Below are 22,539 nucleotides of genomic sequence, written 5' to 3' on the forward strand. Positions count from 1 at the left end.
GAGTGTCCCTCTAAAGGATGGTGTTTGGGTAGGTCAATATCAAGGTAGATGGAGAGAATATTCATAGTAAGTGGGAGCAGGAAGTGCGACAGCATATCCTATGGTCTCTCTCGTTAGATTGAATAAAGTTTCTGCGCATCGCCTCGAGGCACCCTGGAAGTGTCCCCCTATAGGATGGCAGTTTTGTGCGTTTCTTTATTTGATCTCCTATATAGGATAAGGTTACTTAGTCTCTTGTCCTAATATGCTTCTTTCCTATGGTGGGTGCATTAGGATGGGACTCTGGGACCGAAAATGAAGGGTTACACTTACGCAAAATTGTTAAGTGTTAACAGTTCTAGACCGAACAAATGGTGTCTGTTAGGTTCAGTTCCAAGAGTATGTTCTGCCTAATGGTTGACAATGTCTCATCCCAGTGAAGGGGCATTTGATCACCCCACCAGTGACGTTTGTCCTGTCTCGCTGGGGCATCATTTAAAATAGATATCTTTAACACTTAGGGTTTAAGCAAAACCTTATAAAAGTTTGTTCGTTTTTCAGCAATAGGTTTAATAATTGCTAAAACCACAATTGCTTTGCTAAGCACCAAAAAATCAACTGGTGTCATTTACTCAAGTTGGAAACATATGCTCACGAGAATACTGATCATCAAGGATCTTATGTTCGTCCTTATGGAGGAGCGTTCTTCTATTTCAGCTCTTAATGTTGCTCGAAATGTTCGGGAGGCGTACGAGCATTGGACACAGGCAAACGAGAAGGCTCGAGCCTATATCTTGGCCAGTCTTAGTGATGTGTTGGCAAAAAGGCATGAACCCATGGTCTCAGCACGTGAGATCATGGAATCCCTTCGGGGGATCTTCAAACATCCGTCTGGATAGCTCAAGCATGAGTCTCTTAAATACATCTTCAACTCCAAAATGGAGGAAGGCACCTCTATTCGTGAACACGTGCTTAACATGATGATCCACTTCAATGTGACAGAGATGAATGAGTCTAAAACCAATAAGAGCAGTCAGGTTAGCATTATCCTACATTCATTGCTGAAAAGCTTTCTCCACTTTGTTAGCAATGTGTTCTTAACAAAGTGGAATATACCCTTATAACTCTCCTCAACAAGTTACAGACCTATCAATCCTTGATGGAAAGTAAGGAGAAGAGGGGAGGTGAGGCAAATGTTTCCTCGTCTTCAAAGACGTTCCATCGAGGTTCAACCTCTGGAAAAAAGTTTCACCTTCTCCTTCTAACACTAGAAAGTGGAAGAAGAAGAAGGGTGGTAAGGGAAAAGGGAAGACACCTGCTAACCAACAACCTGTCGCCCAGCAGAACAAGCGTCCGACGCCAGTTGACAAGGGAAAATGTTTCCACTGCATCTAAGACGGACACTGGAAGAGGAATTGTCCTCGCTATCCAAAGAAAAGGAAGGCAGACAAGGGTAAGGCCAAGGCGAACAAAGGTAAACATGATTTACTGGTGTTAGAAACTTGTTTAGTGGAGAATGATGATTCTGCCTAGATTATTGATTCGTGCGCTACTAATCATGTTTGTTCTTCTTTTCAAGAGATTAGATCCTAGCGGCAGCTGAAAGTTGGTGAGATGACGATGCGGGTAAGCACTAGGCACGTCGTCTCAGCTGTGGCAATGGGAAGAGTTAAGTTGACTTTACAGAATAGATTTCTTGTTTTAAAAGATGTATTTGTATTTCCTGAGTTGAAAAGGAACTTAATTTCTGTAAAGTGCTTGCTACAATGTAAATATACTCTTTTCAATGTGGATAAGGTGTTTATTCATAAAGATGGAGTAAAAATTTGTACAGCAAAACTGGAAAATAACTTGTACGTGCTAAGACCGTTAGCCTTAAGTTCCCTCCATAACATAGAGATGTTTAAAACTGTCGTAACTCAAAATAAACATCAACGTGTTTCTCCAAAAGAAAATGCCCAACTTTGGCACCTTCGATTAAGGCACATCAATCTTAATAGGATTGAGAGATTGGTGAAGAATGACTTTCTAAGTGAGTTAGAAGAAAATTCTTTACCAGTGTGCGAATCTTGCCTTGAGGACTAAAAGACCTTTTACTGGAAAAGGTTATCGAGCCAAAGAGCCTCTAGAGTTAGTGCATTCTGACCTTTGTGGTCCTATGAATGTGCGAGCCAGGGGAGGCTATGAGTATTTTATCAGTTTTATTGATGATTACTCTAGGTATGGGTATGTTTATCTGATGCAACGGAAGTCTGAATCCTTTGAAAAGTTCAAAGAGTTCAAGGCTGAAGTTGAAAATATATTGGATAAACGGATTAAAACACTTCGATTGGATCGAAGTGGAAAGTTTTTGGATTCTGGGTTCCAGGACTATTTGATAGAACACGAAATTGTTTCCCAACTCTCAGCGCCGGGTACACCTCAGCAGAATAGTGTAGCGGAGAGGAGAAACAGAACCTTGTTGGACATGGTTCGTTTGATGATGAGTTACGCTTCCTTACCGAACTTGTTTTGGGGTTTTGTAGTGGAGACTGCGGTATACATACTCAACTGTGTTCCTTCCAAGAGTGTTGCGAGAACACCTCTGGAGATGTGGAACGGGCGTAAAGCTAGTTTACATCACTTTCACATATAGGGTTGCCTAATGCATGTGCTTGAGGCTAATCCAAAGAAGTTGGAACCATGGTCAAGGTTGTGCCTCTTTGTAGGCTACCCCGAAGGTACACGAGGGGGTTACTTTGATGATCTGTCAGAAAATAGGGTGTTTGTTTCTACAAATTCTTCTTTCTTGGAGGAGGATCATATTAGGGAGCACAGTCATAGTAAAGTTGTGTTACATGAGCTTTCCAACGAAACTACTAAAATTTCAACAAGAGTTGTTGAAAGGTCTGCTTCATCAGCAAGAGTTGTTGGTGATAGTTCATCTGGTAAGTCGGTTCCACCTCAAGAGTTGAGGGCACCTCGACGTAGTGGAAGGGTTGTGAACCCACCAGTTCGTTATATGCATTTCATGGAAATCCTGGCTATGGTAGCCGATGGCGACGTTTAGGATCCATTGTCTTATCATAAGGCAATGGAGGACGTTGACTGAGATAAATGGGTCAAAGCCATGGACCTCGAGATGAAGTCGATGTACTTCAACTTAGTATGGGATCTTGTAGATTAGCCTGTTGGGGTAAGACCTATAGGTTGTAAATGGATCTATAAGAGGAAATGGGGTGCCGATGGGAAGGTGCAAACCTTCAAGGCTTGACTTGTGGCAAAGGGTTATACCTAGGTGGAGGGAGTCGACTATGTGGATACTTTCTTGCCTGTTGCCTAGTTGAAGTCGATCTGCATCCTCCTGTCCATTGTCACTTATTATGATTATGAGATTGGTAAATGGACATCAAGACGGCCTTCCTGAATGGCAATCTTGAGGAGACCATTTATATGGTGCAACTCGAGGGATTCATTGCCCAAGATCAAGAGAAAAAAGTTTGCAAACTGAATCGGACCATTTATGGGCTGAAACAGGCGTCTCGATCTTGGAATATTCGGTTTGATACTACGATAAAATTGTATATCTTTGATCAAAATGTTGATGAACCTTGTGTCTACAAGAAGATCGTCAACGGTTCAGTAGTTTTCTTAGTATTGTATGTAGACGATATCCTACTCATTTGGAATGATGTAGGACTACTGACTACAGTTAAGAACTGGCTAGCGACCTAATTCTAAATGAAAGATTTGGGAGAGGCTCAGTTTGTTCTGGGTATACAGATCTTTCGGGATCGTAAGAATAAAGTTCTAGCACTATCTCAGGCATCGTACATTGACAAGATATTGCTCAAGTACTCGATGCAGGACTCCAAAAGGGGGCCTACTGCCGTTCAGGCATGCAATCACTTTGTCTAAGGAAATGTGTTCTAAGACACCTCAAGAGGTTGAGAAGATGAGACGGGTCTCATATGCATCTGTCGTTGGCAGTTTGATGTACACGATGCTTTGTACTAGTCTAGATATCTGCTTTGTTGTGGGAATAGTCAGTAGGTATCAGTCTAACCCAGGCTAGGGTCACTGGACTGTAGTTTATAACATCCTCAAGTATCTTTGGAGAATGAGGGACTACATGCTCGTGTATGGATCTAAGGATTTGATCCTTACTGAATACACAGATTCTAACATTCAGACTGATAAGGACTCTCGGAAGTCCATTTCAGGGTCATTCTTTACTCTTAATGGAGGAGCAATAGTGTGTGGCGAAGCACTAAGTAGGGGTGTATTGCTGACTCCACGATGGAGGTCGGGTACGTAGCAGCTTGCGAAGCTGCTAAGAAGGCCGTTTGGCTCAGGAAGTTCCTGACAGAGTTGGAAGTTGTTCCGGACATGTCTAGGCCCATCACCCTCTATTGTGACAATAGTGGTGCTATGGAAAACTCCAAGGAGCCCATGAGTCATAGGCATGATAAACACATAGAGCGAAAGTATCATCTGATCCGCGAGCTAGTGCATCGAGGGTACGTGATAGTCATGAAGCTCGCTTCGGAGCACAACGTTGTTGACCCATTTATGAAGGCTCTTATGACTACAATGTTTGAGGGTCACATTCAGAGCATGGGTCTATGGGACCGCCCATGTCTAGACTAGGGTAGGTGGGAGATATTGATTGTACTGGGCTATAGTGCCCTAGTTTATTGTTTTTTTACTAGTTATATGTACACCCTACTCGTTTTAGGACAAGCGGGAGATTGTTGGGGATGATGCCCTAAACTCTCGTGTCCTATAGTTTGTAAACACAATTTTGAACAAACACTTGTGAGGTATAATATATGATATTTTCTTCACTTATTGTCTATGAACATTGGATGTTCTATTTGTTTTATCATAAACCAATAAACTAAAATCTCTGGTTGTCATTATGTAACTTAAGCATGTATGTGGAGACATACAAGTGGATCATGTTTTAAGTGATAACCAAAATGGTCTGTAGTATATGAATATAGGAGAGAAACCTTATCTTGGTAACGCTACGGATGCGACCCACTTTGTAGAATAGTTACAAGTGATGTGACTTGCTACAGATGGTCTGATCCTAATCATTCATGTGGGGACATGCGAGCGGAGGCGTCCAATACAAAGAGTTTGTATAAGACCTGGCCATGAAGTGTTAACGTCTCGTTATATAACGTCGTTCATGACAGAGACTTCACTTCACTAGGATGACCATAGGTAACATGACCTCAATCCTGAGTGAGTTGGTAACTCCTGCCTTTGAGGGCGGTCCTTTGACTTGTATGGGTGCGAGTGGTTAGATCACTGACTCAAACCTACCACTTTGGGGGATTCTTCTGATTTGGGAGCTGGGAACTCAACTACACAAGATGAAATTCAATCTTTCCTCAAAGCAGAGGTAAGTACATAGATTGCTCTCTTAAGAGCTGATCCCGGGGTTTGAACGATGGTGCCACACACCTTCTCATGCCCCGAGAGGTGTTCACACATAGTAGGACTATGTTGTATTGTTCATTAGAGAGATCAGTGGTACTTAAGGAGTTAGATGTAACTATAGGGGCAAAACGATAAATTGGCCTAGCTGTACTTACGAGCATCCGTGAAGGGTTATCGTACTGTTGATTGGTTATATCCGATGGACATAGAAATATATCTGTGGTAAGAAGAGTTCAGATGTTGGTCTTTTGTGGAATGTCTAGCATTTAACGGATGGTGGATCTCGTGGCTAAAGAATTTAGTCAACTATTCATGTACCGTTGGAGCTTCGAGCCATAGGTCCATAAGGTCCCCTTGGTAACTTAATGGATTCAAGTTGAGAATCAGTTTTTGGGTCAGTTTGAAATGTTCCAATTGACAAGAGGGAGTTCGATTATATCTGATATGATTGAACTGGTTAATTATATTTGATATGATTGACTTTATGTATGAGATACATTTATTTGGAGGAAAATGGATATAAATATGATTTATAACTAGTGGAGGAGAAAACACTATGGCTTGATGAACAATTTGCTTGTACGTTCCAGTGAGAGCAAGAGCAGTCCCTTGGAAAGAACGAGATTTTGCTGAAGAAAAGTTCTTCAACTGGTACCTATTTTTGTTCTCTTATTTATTGTTCAAAGCATGCCGATAATTTGTTTTTTATTGCATAACTTGTCTATTAGATTTTAAATGTGGAAATTCTGTCACAATGTATTTAGAACGATTCGCTTCCAGTCAGAGGTACTCTTGTAAAAGTTCCTTCAGTGCCAGGGGCTGTGAGTTGAGACTAGATTCCATGTTCTATCAAATAGTTCTGGAATTCTAAGTCCATATACTCACCACCTTGATGTGATCGAAGTGTTTTATTCTTTTTACCTAATTGGTTTTCAACCTCAGCCTTATACTCTTTGAACTTTTCAAATGTTTCAGACTTTTGGTGCATTAGGTAAATATGCCTATTCTAAAATAGTCATCAATGAAGTTGATGAAATATCATACCTTTCTCTAACTCTAACATTTGGAGGACCACAAATGTCTGAGTGTACGAGTTCTAAGGGTTCTTTGGCTCTAAGACCTTTTCCAGAAAAAAAAAAAAAAATCTTTTGGTCATTTTACCCTCAAGACATGATTCATAAGGTGGTAATGAACTGTCTTCTAACTTATTTAGATGACCTTTCTTAACCAGTCTCTCAATCCTATTGAGATTTATGTAACCCTGTCTCAAGTGCCAAAGATAGACATTTGGAGAGATTTTCTTTTTCTTATGAGTCTCATCAGTTTTAAACATCTCTATGTTCAAAACGGATTTAACCTCAGTTGGTTTTAACAAATATAGGTTATTTTCTTATTTTTCAGAACAAATTTGTTTACTTCTTGTATTGATGAACATTTCATCATTACCAAAAGAAAATTTATAATTTTGTTCTAGCAAACAAGAGATAAATATTAGATTCCTTTTCATAGAAGGAGTGTAACAAACATTTTTCACATAAATGTACTTATCTTCTATAAATTGTAAGAGTGTAATAACATGCAGCAAAAGTAACTAGGATCAATAAGCATTCAAATTCACTAATTATGGCAGAAACTAAAGCATGTTCATCTAAATAAGAGGGTTTTAGATCATACCTTTGTAGAATTCTTCAAGGTCTCGATCAATCAACAACAATCTTCTCCAAAGATCACCGTGAACCACCTCAAGATCTTCTCCACTATCCTCTTGGAGCTTTAGACCTAATTGTGGGACTCAAGAACAGCTTGAAGCAATGTAAAATGCAAGGAGAAGCTCACAACAACACTCACTTATGAAGAACTCTTCTTCAGCCGAAATTTTCTCTCAAATTTATGTAGAATGCATGCCTTCAAATCAATCCATTCTTCTTTATTTATTGATGGTGAACATGCAAAGAAGAAATATGCATGGCTTGCAGCTCATGCTTGAAGTTAATGAAGAAAAGGAAGTGGGTTTTGTGTGAGCATGAAGAAGAAGATAATGGAACACCTCATATTTCTATTTATGCATGTAATCTCAATTTTCCAATTTTTCTTTAAAATCAAAACCAATTTCAAAATTCACTTTTGATTTCAAAACTGAAAATTTGATTTTCTAAAATTGATCTCATAAATTAATTTAAAAAATACTAATTAATTTAATATCAAATATTAAATTAATTTTTGCACAAATCCATCTTCATATATTTAAATCATATTTAAATATATATTCTTCTATTTCGTTTAATTTTAATTTGAACGTTTCAAATTAATTTCTCAAGCTACTCTAAAGCTTAACCATTTATGAGCTAGTAGGGGGACCTCGCAGACCTACAGATCATGGGCTCCAACGATTCGAGATTAATCAGCTAAGCTCATTAGACCGATCTAACCCCAATTCGTTAACTAATGAGACACTCCACTATAGTCCATAGTTGAACTCCCCACACTGTAGATATATTACGTCTACTTTATAACCATAATTAGTAAGTCGATCCTTCACAGGTTGTTCGTAATCACAGTTGGGTCAAAATAACCGTTTTACCCCTGTGAATACATCTTGTTCCTTAAGTTCCCACTGACCCTCTAATGAAAAATTCTGATTCATAATCCTTATGAATCAAATCCTTTCTCTTTCATGAGAAGGCGGGGCCCCAATTGTTCAAGACTTGAAATCAGTACTGAAGAAAACAACCTATCTACTAACTTTAAATCGGGTAGGAGTGAATTCCATCTTGCAAGGCTATGTCCCCAGCTATTCATCCGGTCTTATCCCCAAAATGGGAAGCTTATTGAGCAGTGCTATTGGACTACTCTCACCGTTTGTAGATCAAAGGATAACCCTGAACAAATAGAAGTTCATAGCTAGCTTAGGATTAAGATCAAGTTAACCAAGGTTAATTGATAAATGAAAGTAAGTTTTAAAAGTAAACGGTCGTTATAAAGAAAAGTGACTATTTTCATGGTCTAGTCTATATGCAAACTCATTGCATAGGACGCCCCCACTCATATATCTCAACATGAACGATCTATGGATCACATCGTTTGTAGTACTTTATAACTTCTTGAAACAACAACAGAGTGGGTCGCATCCAATAGTATTACCAGGATGAGATGCCCAATTTCATCCATATACTTATTAATCCTGTTTATGTCACTATATAAAGTTACAGTATTCAGACTATAGCCATGGATATGTTTATTAGATTTTCATAATAAGATGCAAAATAAAAAATTTATTATTTATTAATAAATAGAATGTTTAACACGAACTGCGAGTTCTAGGACATTCCCAACATAAATAACTTTATATATCCCACTATTTTAGCTGAAACAACCTCCATGGTCCCTACCTTAAAGACTATTTCACCTTCTGTCAACTGTCTCCAAGAACTTGTTTCCTGTGAGAAAGTACAAACATGATTGGCGGCATCTAAATCAATTATCCAGGTTTTATCGTTTTCCACTAAACATACTTTGGTAACAAATGAATCATATTTATCTTGCTGTTCGAATTTTTCATTTTCATCTATATTATTCAAAATTTTTGATGAGTTAGGAGATAAAGGGAAATCCTTTGTTAAAACTTTTTTAGTGTGATCAGCTGCTAGTAATTTATTTGTTGATTCGATTTTATCGTTATCTAATTTGGAAGTGAGTATTCTAGAAGAATTCGACATGCTGAAAATTTTAAACAAATTGTTATTAGCAAATTGCAATTAAAATTTAAATCAAATTTTAGCAAAAAAAAAAAAAATGTACCCTTAACCATTATTTATTTGCAATGATACTAAAGTGAGTCAGAATACGTGCTATCAAGGGGCAGTCAGATACTCCTTCACTAAAGCAAACAATTTTGACCAAACACTGTCTCCACAATAGCTTTTATTCCTATAGTCGTTTAGTTACCATTTTTGGTCAAAAATTACTAACACTTTAATAATTCTGTAAATGTAACCTTCCATTTTCAGACGTTAGAGGTCGGCCTCAACTATGCTACCAAAATGGAAAGTCAAGGTTAGGAATGGACCTAAGAAATCCTATCCATTTTTTGGTAGTTTGAGTTGTTCTGAATCCTATGTTACAACCCTTTGAGAGGATAGCCATCGTTAAACGACTAGCAAGGGCCGCCTAAAGCAAACCAGCAGGCGTGACATAGAAATCTCATGGTCCAAACTAACGGAAGAGATCACAGTATATGTTGACACATATTCTTCACCCACTTACTATGAACTACTTCCCTCGTTCACCATGTTATTGACTCATACAAACACTTTTCGAATGGAGTAGTCGAGGTATATCAACAAGAAGCGTTGTATGAAAATCACGGTGTGAATTTTGTGGGTATGTGAAAGTTGAAATCAAAATGTATCATATACTTGATTCTTTTATTTGAATGACTTCCCCTTATTCACCAAAATCCAGATTTATGCAAATACTTTCCGAATGGAGCATTCGAGGTATAACCGACACAAAGTACCACTTAAATCTCAATTGTGAACTCCGAGGGATGTGAGAGCTAAAAATAATGTATCGTATATATTATTAATCTCTCACTGAAGTGTTCTAATAACTTTATCATATATAAGTTATTAAACTCCCACTAAAGTGTTCTATTAATATGGGTAAAAATATACTTAAGTTCTTTTCAGCTAATTAAAACAATCCTAAGTCTAAGTGGTTTATCCAAGTATAATGCTTATAATTGGATTTTAACCTACAATGTCTAGGTGATAAACCATTTTATTACCTCACACCACTCACGTATGCTTATAAAATCGGTTAACAACACTCAATTATTCGGCCATAATCCCCAGGTAGGAGGTTTTCCGTAAACTGTTACCTTAAGTACCCCCAACCTTAGTCAGGATTATATACCAGTTGAGTTTGTAACTGTGATTTATAAGATAACAACCTATTTTAACTATTAAAACAAATGTTAACCTATGTGAGCATGCAACTTATCTTCGTTATGGATCATAACAACTTATAAAAATTAGAAATGCTCTTACATCCAAAACATGCATCAAAGGCATTTAAATTTAATATAACAGTTATATTAAATAATAGAAACCCTAAACATGCATTCTATACATTATAACAGATTATAACATATACATAATGCATGTAACATGCTTCCTATGGTGGGATTTTAAATCTATATAGCATATTGTATGCACATACAAGATTTATTTAATTATAACATACATCACATGCATAAATAATTAAACACATACTGATATGGTTTTAATTTTGGCATAAACAAGCAAACAAAGACCTAAGAAAAACAAAAAAGCAAGAAACAACTCTAAACCGGACCCAAACAACTTGAACTGGATGATAACCACCTGAACCGGACCAATCAAAACACTTTTGTAGGTGAACGAGGTCAAGTTTGAAGAAAACCGGTCAAACGATCAATCCTCTATTGGAAATGTCCTAGAACTCGCAGTTCGTGTTAAATATTCTATTTATCAATAATAATGACTTGTTGATTTTGTATCTTATTATAAAAATCCAATAAACATATCCATGGCTATAGTCTAAATATTGTAACTTTATGTAGTGACATAAACAAGATCAAGTTGATAGTATATAGCCTAAATGGTCTAATAAGTATATGGATGAAATTGGGTATTTCATCCTGGTAACACTACTGGATACGGCCCACTCTGTAGTTGTTACAAGAACTTGTGAAGTGCTACAAACGATGTGATCCACAAATCGTTCACGTTGAGACATGTGAGTGGAGGCATCCTATGTAATGAGTTTGCATATAGACTGGACCACGAAAATAGTCACTTTTCTTTATAATGACCGTTTAATGTTAAAACTGACAATTTTATTTATAAAATAACCTGGGTTAACTCGATCTTAATCCTGAGCTAGATATGAAATCCTATTTATTTGGGATTATCCTTCGATCTGCAAATGGTGAGAGTAGTGCAACAACATTGCTTAATAAGCTTCTCATTTTGGGGATAAGATTGGATGAATAGCTGGGGACATAGCCTTATAAGATGGAATTCACTCCTACCCGATTTAGGGTTAGCAGATGGGTTATTCTCTTGAGTACTGATTCTAGGTCTTGAACAATCAGGGTCCCGCCTTCTCATGATAGAGAAAGGATTTGATTCATAGAGATTATGAATTAGAATTGTTCATTAGAGGGTCAGTAGGAACGTAAGGAACAATATATATTCACATGGGTAAAACGATAATTTTGACCTAGCTGTGAATACGAATAACCTGTGAAGGATCGATTTACTGATTATTGCTATAAAGTGGACATAATATATCTACAGTGAGAGGAGTTCAACTATGGGCTATAATGGAGTGTCCCATTAGTTAACGAATGGGTGTTAGATCGGACTAATGAGTTTAGTCGATCAATCTCGAATTGTTAAAACCCATGATCTATAGGTCTGCGAGATCCCCCTACTAGCTTATAAATAGTTAAGCTTTAGAGTAGCTTGAGAAATTAATTTGAAATGTTCAAATTAAACGAATTAGGAAAATATATATTTAAATATGATTTAAATATATGAAGATGATTATTGTGCAAAAATTAATTTAATATTTGATATTGAATTAATTAATATTTTATTTTAATTTATGAAATTAACTTTAGAAATATGATTTTTCAGTTATTAAAATCAAAACTGAATTTTGAAATCAAGATTTTGGTTTTAAAGAAAAATTAGAAAAATCGATTTGCATGCATAAATGGAAAAACTTGGTTTTCTATTATCATCTTCTTCATGCTCATACAAAGTCCACTGCCTCTTCTTCATTAAAACTCCAAGCATGAGCTGCAAGCCATGCATGTCTCTTATTTGCATGTTCATTGCAATTAATAAAGAAGATTGGAGTGAATTGAAGGCATGCATTACACACAAATTTTGAGAGAAAATTTCAGCTAGAAGAAATGTTCTTCGGAAATGTGCTGCTGTGAGCTTTTCTCTATTGTACATTGCTTGAAGCTGTTTTTGAGTCCCGCAACTCAATCTAAAGCTCCAAGAGGATAGTGGGAAAGATCTTGAGGTGGTTCATGGTGATCTTTAATGAAGACTGCTGCTGATTAATCAAGTTCTTGAAGAGTTCTACAAAGGTATGATCTAAAACCTTCTTATTTAGATGAGCATGCTTTAGTTTCTAACAAAATTAGTGAATTTGAATGCTTATGGATCCTTATATTTTCACTGCATGTTTTTCTATTCTAACATCTTTGATGGTCCTCATATAGTTAACGAGTCAAACTCGTCAAACCGATTCAAAAATCTCGCTCAAACTCGACCTCTCGCTCCTAGCTCGAAATCTCAACAATGAGATTTGAGCAGATGCTGAAGAACTGGTTTTTGCTGCTCGACCTTCTTCACTTCTTTCTTCAATTACAACTTAATTTCAACTTTAATGACTCCAAATAAATTACAGACAATTGAGCACACATATAAGCTCATCAAACAAGAGCCAATTACAAATTTAATCAAAGAATCAAAGAGAAATTAAATGCTAAGACTCAGAAAACCATATCAGTTCACCATTTTCATATAGCTCATGAAAAAACACTCACCAAACCAAAATTAAACCAAATTGAATGATTAAATAATGCTCTGATACCAATTGAAGGAGTATATCAGCATGCAGCGGAAGCAACAAGGATCAATAAGCATTCTAATTCATTAATTTTGGCTGTAAATAAAGCATGCTCATACAATAATAAGGGTGTTTCAAGTCACACCTTTGTAGAATCTCTTGAATCTCGATTCTCATCATCAAAACTTCTCCAAATCTCGTTGTGAACCACCTCGAGTTCTTATTTACAACAAAATTAATGAATTAGAATGCTTATTGATCCTTGATACTTCTGCTGCATGCTGATACACTCCTTCAATAATAAGCGAGTTTCATGTCATACCTTTGTAGAATCTCTTGAATCTCAATTCTCAGCTGCAAAACTTCTCCAAATCTCATTGTGAACCACCTTAAGATCTCCCCTCACTATTCTTTTGGAGTTTTGGATTAAGTTGTGGAACTCAAAATAAGCTTGAATGAAAGGAGCTTGAAGAAGAACTCACTACAACAACCCTTTTGAAGAACAACTTCTTCAACTCGAATTTTTCAGTAAAAAACTCCATTGATGCATCCCTCAATTCCACTTCCATCTTCTCTACTTATTGTAGGACATTCATGCAAAAAAGATGGTTGCATGAGATGTAACTCATGCTTGGATTATTGAAGCCAAACTTAAGTAGACTTTTCGTGAGTTGGTTGTTTGAGTAATGGAGAAATCCCAAATTTCAAAATTTGTGTTTTTCAATTTTCAAATTTTCAAATTGATTTCTAAAACCAATTTGATTTCATAAATTAGTTTTCTAATTAATAATTAATTAATTAATTAATTAATTTAATATCAAATATTAAATTAACTTTACACAAATTCCACCTTCATGAATTTAATATTTAAATCATATTTAAATACTAATTAATTCTCCAGTTTCATTTAATTCTAATTTGAACATTTCAAATTAACTTATCACACTATTATAAAACTAATCCATTTACGAGCTAGTTGGGGGACCTCGCGGGCCTACAGATCATGGGCTCCAACGATCCAAGATTAATTGGCTAAACTCTTTACACTGAATTAATCCCATTCGTTAATGGGTCACTCCACTAAAGTCCATAGTTGCACTCCCCTGACTGTAGATATATTATGTCCACATGATTTAACCATAATTAGTAAGTCGACCTTGCATAGGTTGTTCATAATAACGGCTGGGGCAAATGTCTGTTTTACCCCCGAGATTACGTCTTGTTCCTTCAGTTCCTACTGATCCTCTAATGAACAATTGATTTGTGATACAGTCACAAAACTAGATCCCTTTCAGCCCAGTGAGAGGGTGGCCCCTTGTTCAAGACTTGGATTTAGTATTTAAGAGAACAACCTTTCTTCTATCCTTAAATCGAGTAGGCGTGAATTTCGTCTTGTACCTTATGTCCCCAGCTATCTACTCAGTCTTACCCCTGAAATGGGAGGCTTATTAAGCCGGTGCTATTGAGCCAACCCTCACATATGAAAATCTAAGGATAATCCCGATAAATAGGAGTTCATATTTAGCTTAGGATTAAGATCAAGTTACCTAGGTTATCTAAGTGAAATAGTCAGTCTTATACAGTAAACAACGTTATAACGTAAGAGTGACTTATTTCTTGGTCCGATCTTATGCATACTCATTGTATAGGATTCTCCCACTTCTCATGTCAATACATGAACGAATCTGGATCACTTCATTTGTAGTATCTTTAAAACAACTTGTAATAGCTACAGAGTAGGCCGCATCCAATAGTGTTACCAGAATAAGGTACCCAACCATTAATCATGTACTATAGATCCTTTTAGCTATTAACTCGAACTTGATCCATCTCTATGTCTCTACATAAAGTTCAAGTATTCATATAATAGTCGTGGATCTTAGTTTATTAGATTTAGACTTTTATGTATGCGATTTAATAGAATCAATAATAAGTTTATTGACTATAGAATATGTTTATCTTTTATAAACTACAAGTTTTAGGACAAACCCAACAATTAGTCATTTCAACACTAAGAAGGTTAAGCATGATGATAGTGAACAAAAGCATCACATGAAAATCAAAGGTCTTGATCGTTGTGTGGGTGTTATTGATCAACGTGTGGAAAGTATTGAATGTGATATAAATAGCATTAAGAATATTTTTCATCGATTGTCTAAGGTACGGGTCCATGCCTGTTGTCCTCATACATAATTTTTCTTGTTTAATACTTATACAATGTAGGGTGAATTTGTTGATTTGACCAAATATTTTTGTCCAGATGGTCTTTCTGATGATGGGGATGGTCTAACCAAGGAAGGTGGTGACAAGGATGGTCCTGCTAATGGTGAGGGTGGTGGCAAGGATGGTTGTGTTGATGAAGTTTGATGCATTTTATCAAGTGTTGGAAAAGGAGTTTGATGCATTTTGTCAAGTGTTGCCCGATCTTTTTTATGTGAGTGGGGTCATGGAAACAAAGAAGAACCTCCCATTAGATTTATGAAGGATTAGTCGAGCCCCATCTTCTTCACGAAAAATAGGACACTGATGATTATGGTATGATCACTCGTAAATTTTTTGAATATCTTGTAACTGGGTCCAAAATGGACACCATCACACAAGTTACGATGAAATGATTTCATAGGAAATATGACATTCAATTTTGGTTTAGTATACCTTTATTTTAGTTGATGTTTGATATTTGGTGTATGATCGACCAAATTGTAGGGATGAAAGCCCTAATCGCAGCGGAAATCACAAAACCAAACTCATTATTAATTGGGTTTTTTGAAATACCCATACACTCAAGAATTCAGAAATAATATAGAGACCTAATTGAAGCAAAATTAGCCTACTGTAAAATTGCCCTAGGTTAAGCATGCAATTAGATTACAGGGATAAAGATTTACCTTTATAGAACCAAATCAAGAATCAGTTCTCCAATGGATCGAAATTTACACCACCACAAAGGTTACCTCTCTATCCTCTAAGATTCTTGAGTTGTTAGGTTTGTGGGAACCAATTGAATTGGGGAAGGATGGAGAATTTTAGAGAGACAAAAATTGTATAGAACTCTTCTATATACTCAGATCAAAAGCACATTACAACCAACACTCTTGCAAATGTTTTGTAGGAGATTTATCAAAGGAGAGAGAGATAGTGAAACGTGGGATTCATTCCACGTTCTTGTTAACTCCCTACATAGGAGTTAACTGTTAATTAATGAAAATAAATAAATAAATATAATAATTAATTAAGTCTTATTTAGTTAATGATTTCATTTAAATCATATTTAAATGAAACATTTCTCACATAATCTATAGTTTTAATTTAATTAATTAAATTAAACTTAACCAAATTAATAATTAATTAATTCTCCAATTAATTAATTACCAAATTAAATATCAAATATTTAATTTAGCCCACACTTGAATCATATACAATTGTATTTCTCTCATAACCTATAGTATTAATGTGTATCACATACACATTAATTTTAACCTATAGCTTTAATATGAATCCAATTCACATTAAATTAATATTTGAACTCCTTCAAATATTTAATTCTCCCATAAATTAATTTCGATTCATAGCCAAAATTAAATTTATATTATAAAGTTTAAATAAAATATAAACTTTATATTATAATGTATTATTATTCATTATATTATTTCCCTAAGTGAATTTGAATATTTCCAACTCAATTCCCTTTACGAGCTAGGAAGGGACCTCATGAACCTACAGATTAAAAGTTCCAATGATATGAGATTAATTGACTAAACTCATGAGCTAAATTAATCAATATTTGTTAACTGTGGGTACACTCCACTAAAAACCCACAACTGCACTCGTCTCACAGCAGATATATTTCTATGTCCATGGATATAGACCAATAATAACAAGTTAGTCCTTCACGAGCATTTATAACACCAACTGGATCAAAATACCATTTTACTCCTAAGTTACCTTTGTATCCTTAAGTACTAGTGGTCCTCTAATGAACAACCTGTTTATGGTCCAACCATTAAATAGAAACCTTCTCGAGCCAGTGAGAGGGTAAGGCTCTTTGTTCAAGTCCTGAAGACATCACTCAAGGGAACACTCATCTACTTATTGAAGGGATCAAATCCCGAGCGAAAGCGTGTGAACACCTTGCATTTTGCCTTTTCGATTTAAATTGAAACAAAACAACAACTAAGGAGAAAAAAACAGAGGGTAAACTTGTAGATCAACATGCTTAGAAGAGAGAAGAGAAAAGGGGAAGAAGAATATCACATACCTTTGTTGATTCCCGAACTATTTACGATTTCCTCGTCATCTTCTCCGAAACAATTCTCCAACGAATTATAGACACCACCGTAAGTGAGACCTTGTTATTCTCTTGAAACCAAGGGGAGAAGAGTGGTCTCTCACACCTTGGTTGAGGAAGAAGAATAGAGAATATGGAAAAGTGAAATTTTGAGAGGAAAATGATTTGGAGGCTAGAGTTTCATCAAATGAAATACCTTGCCCTAATTTGGGCAAAATAATGAATTTATATGGAGACTTTCTCCATAACTGTCAAAATTTACTCTTAGGGCTAATTTAACTAAATAATCATTATTTAATTAAATAATCATATTAAATATAATTTAATACATATTTAATTAATAATAAACATCATATGTTTATTTGCTTACACTTCTCAAAATTAATTAATTAATTCTTTATGAATCAAATCCATAAGAATTTAATACTTGAATTATATTCAAATGTTTCTCTCTTAATTATAAATTAGATCTATAATTAACTATATCATATTATTCTCATCAATATGTTATTCCATAAATTGATTTGAACAATTCAAATCATTCCTATTTTCCTTTAGTGAGCTAACAAAAGGACCTTATGAACCTATAGATTAGAAGCTCCAATGATAAGAGATTAACTAATTAAACTCTTTAATTAAATTAATCAATATTTATTAACTATCGGACACTCCACTAAAGATGGATAGCTGCATTGTTTGCACTTTAGATATATTTTTATATCCACGGATATAACCAATCAATAGTGAGTCAACCCTTCACAAATCGCTCATAACTACAATTGAGTTAAATTACCGTTTTACCACTGTAGTTATATCTAACTCTTTAAGTACCGCTGATCTCTCTAATAAAAAAATAGTTTATAATCCAACTATAAACTAACACCTGTTGGGCCAATGAAAGGTTAAGGCCTCAATGTTCAAGACCTTAAGTCAGCTATTAAGGGAGCAATTTATCTACTTCTCTAAAGACGGGAAGGAGTAAATTCCATGTTGTGTAGCTATGCTCCCAGATCCTTACTCGAACATCTCCCCAAAATGGTAGGCTTATTGAATCGACTAATATGGTAACTCTCACCTATACAAATCAAAGGATTGCCCTCATAAATAGAAGTTCAGAACTCACTCAGGATTAGGTATAGTCACCTATAGTCATCCTAGTGAAATGTAAGTCTCTTCTAGCAATGTGTTAAATAGAGAGTCTATTCATTTCGTGGTTCAGTCTTATATAAACTCTTCCTATAGAATACCCCCACTCACATGTCTCCACATGAATGATTAGGATCAAATCATTTGTAGCATTTTACAACAATTGTAACATCTACAAAGCAGGTTGTATTTATAGTGTCACCAAGATAAGGTACCCAGCCTTATCCATATAATACAGACCATTTAGGTTATCATTTAAACATGATCCACCTATATGTCTCCACATACATGTCTAAGTTTTATCAGATAACCTTGGATCTTAGTTTATTGGATTGAATTAATGCAGTCTAAACGTCTATAAAATACTTCTTATTTTATTAAATATGTAATTTGTCTTTACAAAACACAAGATACATGAGATTTAGAACATAAACTCCAACACTTACCCTAAAGTTGGAAAGGAGTGAAATCCATCTTGTATTATTATGTTCCTAACTCCCCACTCGGTATTGTCCTAAAAATGGTAGACTTATTGAATCGGCGAACTGGCCACTCTGACCCATACAAATCAAAGGACAATCCCTCGTGAATAGGGGTTCATAATACACTCAGGATTAAGTCTAGGTTGCCTAGGTCATCCTATTGAAATAGAAACCTAACTAGTTAATAGTGTTACATCTAATGGTTACTATTTCACGGTCTGGTCTTTTGCAAACTCATTGCATAGGATACCCCCACTCGCATGTCACCTACATGAACGTGTTGGATCATTTCGTTTGTATCAAATACAAAGTGGGCTATATCCATAGTGTCATCAAGATAAGGTACACAGTCTTATCCCTATACTATAGACCCTTTAGGCTGTATCTTGAAAATTGATCCCTATATGTCTCCACATACAGTTCAAGACTCATAAAACAACCTAGAATGTTAATTTATTGGATTTAGGGTTATTAAGACAAAATAGAATACAACACAATCAATAACACTTATTGAAATAACATTGTAACTCTTTTCTGATGACAGTCAATTATTTACATTTACTATCTACAAGTTTTAAGGCATAAAACCTAGCAAATTTTTACTTGAACTAAAACTCTAGTCAGTGGAATGTACATAATATCACTATCCAAAACAGTGGGAGTGGTAAATAAATACAATAAACTAGGGCATCCATATACTCATTACACATCTTCTACTCGCTTATATTATGCAATATACATATCTCGCATACCTAGATTCTCTAGATGACTCATGAACACTTTAGCCGAGAGAGCCTTCGTAAATGGATTAGCAATGTTTTTCTCCTAAGTGATCTTTGTGATGATTACATCTCCTCACTGCACAATCTTCTTATAAGGTGATACTTCATCTCAATATGTTGTCCTCGTTTGTGGCTGCAAGGCTCTTTAGATTTGGCTATTGTCCCATTATTGTCACAGTATAAGGTGATAGGAATGTCCATATTTGGAACCACTTCTAAATCACCAAAGAACTTCCCTAGCCAAACTACTTACTTTGTAGCTTCACAAGCAGCTATATATTCAACCTCCATAGTAGAGTCTACAATGCATCCTTGCTTGATGTTATGCCATACTACAACTCCCCAATTCAAGGTAAACAATGATCTTGACGTGGATTTTCGAGAATCCTTGTCAGTTTGAAAATCAGAGTCAGTGTATCTCATAAGGATCAAATCTTTAGACCCATACATCAACTTGTAGTCCCTCGACCTCCTAAGATACTTGAGGATATTCTTAATCACAGTCCAGTAGTTTAACCCTGGATTGGACTGTTACCTACTGACTATTTCCACTACATAACAAAGTGTGGTCTAGTGCAAATCACAATACACGTTAAGCTACCCATAGTTGAGGCATAGGGAATATGTCTCATATCCTCAACTTCTTGAGGTATTATAGAACACTGTTCCTTAGACAAGTGAATCTCGTGCCTAAAAGGTAATAAATAATTCTTAGTGTTCCACATCAAATATCGAGTCAACATTTTATCAATATAAGTTGCTTAAGGTAGAACTAGCATTTTGTTCTTATGATCTATAATAATATGGATCTCAAGTACATACTACGCCTCTCCCAAATCTTTCATTTGGAATTAGGCTGCTAGCCATTTTTTTAATATCAATAAGCTATCCTAAATCATTCCCAAAGAGTAGAATATCATCCACATAAAGTACCAAAAATGCTACTTTACCATTGATGATTTTCTTGTAGACACAAGGTTCATCAATGTTTTGATCAAAACCAAAAGATGATTGCAGTATCAAATCTAATATTCCAAGATTTGGATGCTTGTTTCAACCCATAAATTGATCGATTCAACTTGTAAACTTTTTGCTTGACCTTCGGCTACGAACCCCCGGGCTGAGATATAAAGATGTTATCTTCAAGATTGCCATTCAAAAAGGCAATCTTGACATCTATTTCCATATCTTATAGTCATAATATGTGGCTATGGTTAAGAGAATTCTTATTAACTTAAGCATAACAAGAGGAGAAAAAATTTCCTCATAGTCAACCCCTTCCCACTAAGTATAACCCTATGCTACAAGTTTCACTTTGAAGATATGTACGTTCCTAGCAACAACTCTCTTTCTTTTATATATCCATTTATACCTTATGGGTTTAACCCCTTCAGGTAGATCTATAAGTTCCAATACTAAATTGAAGTACATAGACTCCATTTCAAGGTTCATGACTTTGACCCATTGGTCCTTATCTACGTCATTCATTGTCTATTTATAGGACAATGGATCCTCGACACCATCATCTGGTAAGACAATTTGAGTTTCAGTTAAACCCAAGTAACAATTAGGTTGTGATACAACCCTTCCACTACGTCGAGGCACTCTCAACGATTGAGAAGGAAAAGGCTGACTTGAAGTGTTGGTTGAAGGAAATCTAAACAGAGATCTCTATGAGTGGAAGCAAGATCTTTCGAAGCTCATTGTGCAAGAATAAATGCATTCACAAAATACAAGAATAGTTATGCATCTTCAAGAAAATTATAGCATGCTTTCTTAATCAAATACGTAAGGAATTTATAAACATACCTTGAAGAACTCTTCTTCTGGAAATTTCTCGCTCTCGTGAGCAATTGGACAACAATATCTCGCTCTCGTGAGCAATTTTTTGGCAATATCTCGCTCTCTGATCAATCGAACAACAAACTTTTGCTTTCGTCACAATTGTCTGATCCACAGACTTCAACCCCTCGACACAACCACTCAGCAACCTTGATATTCTCGGAGTGAGAATCCAGGAGGTGTGATGGATTTGGTAGAGGGAATGACGAAGAAAACGATCGAACTACAAGATCAAGTAAGTGGGAGAAAGGTTCTGTCTATCGCATAGACTGAGAGTACTTCATCGTTTAGTAAATCTCGCTCTCGTGAGATTCGTCTAGCCGATCGTTTAGTCTCTCGCACAATCGTTTACACAATCATTTAGCAAATCTCGCTCAATCGCTTAGTCTCTCGCTAGATCGTTTACACAATCGTTTAGCAAATCTCGTTTAATCACTTAGTCTCTCGCTAGATCGTTTACATGATCGTTTAGCAAATCTCGCTCAATCGCTTAGTCTCTCGCTAAATCATTCACACGATCGTTTAGTCTCTCGCTAGAAGAATATCGTGTAGTCTTTCATGAGTAAACGATCAACAATTCACTAAATGAAGCAATCGTTCATAAAATGAAAACTCTTTTCATTTTAACCTTCAGTCATTCAAAAACTGAAATTAACATCCCACTTTCATGGTTAATGGAGAAAATAACCAACTAAACAATTATCTCATAATTGTTTTTATTATAAATAATTATAATAACTAACTTATCATATTATATTTATAACCTATAGTTTTAATATTTAAACCATAGTTATTTTCTCCTTATTTATTATAAATCATATTTATATCAATTCCTCCAATTAATGTATCTAATACATCAAATCAATTATATCACATATAATTGAACCAATTTAATTATATCATATATAATCAAATTCCCTCTTGTTTATTTGAACACTTCAAACTAACCCAAAAACTG

At 35.6% G+C, this 22,539-nt stretch overlaps 1 protein-coding gene across 1 annotated transcript; it reads left to right on the forward strand.

Moving 5' to 3' along the window:
• The first annotated feature begins 350 nt into the window (after window positions 1-350).
• LOC150036781 (uncharacterized) lies at window positions 351-878 on the forward strand. Its single transcript, XM_090313235.1, has 2 exons — window positions 351-378; window positions 541-878. The coding sequence occupies exons 1-2, from the start codon at window positions 351-353 to the stop codon at window positions 876-878; spliced, it is 366 nt and encodes a 121-aa protein (XP_090169361.1).
• The last annotated feature ends 21,661 nt before the right edge of the window (window positions 879-22,539 follow it).

This window comes from Benincasa hispida, chromosome 4 (assembly GCF_027475165.1).
Source record: "Benincasa hispida cultivar pf3 chromosome 4, pf3_genome.v1.1, whole genome shotgun sequence".
Taxonomy (NCBI): domain Eukaryota; kingdom Viridiplantae; phylum Streptophyta; class Magnoliopsida; order Cucurbitales; family Cucurbitaceae; genus Benincasa; species Benincasa hispida.

Excerpts from the sequence above, each read along its gene's own strand:
- LOC150036781 (XM_090313235.1), top strand. The coding sequence starts at position 351 with ATGGTGTCTGTTAGGTTCAGTTCCAAGA. Across the intron at positions 379-540 it reads TGTTAGGTTCAGTTCCAAGA|CAATAGGTTTAATAATTGCT; the intron begins GTATGTTCTGCC and ends TTCGTTTTTCAG.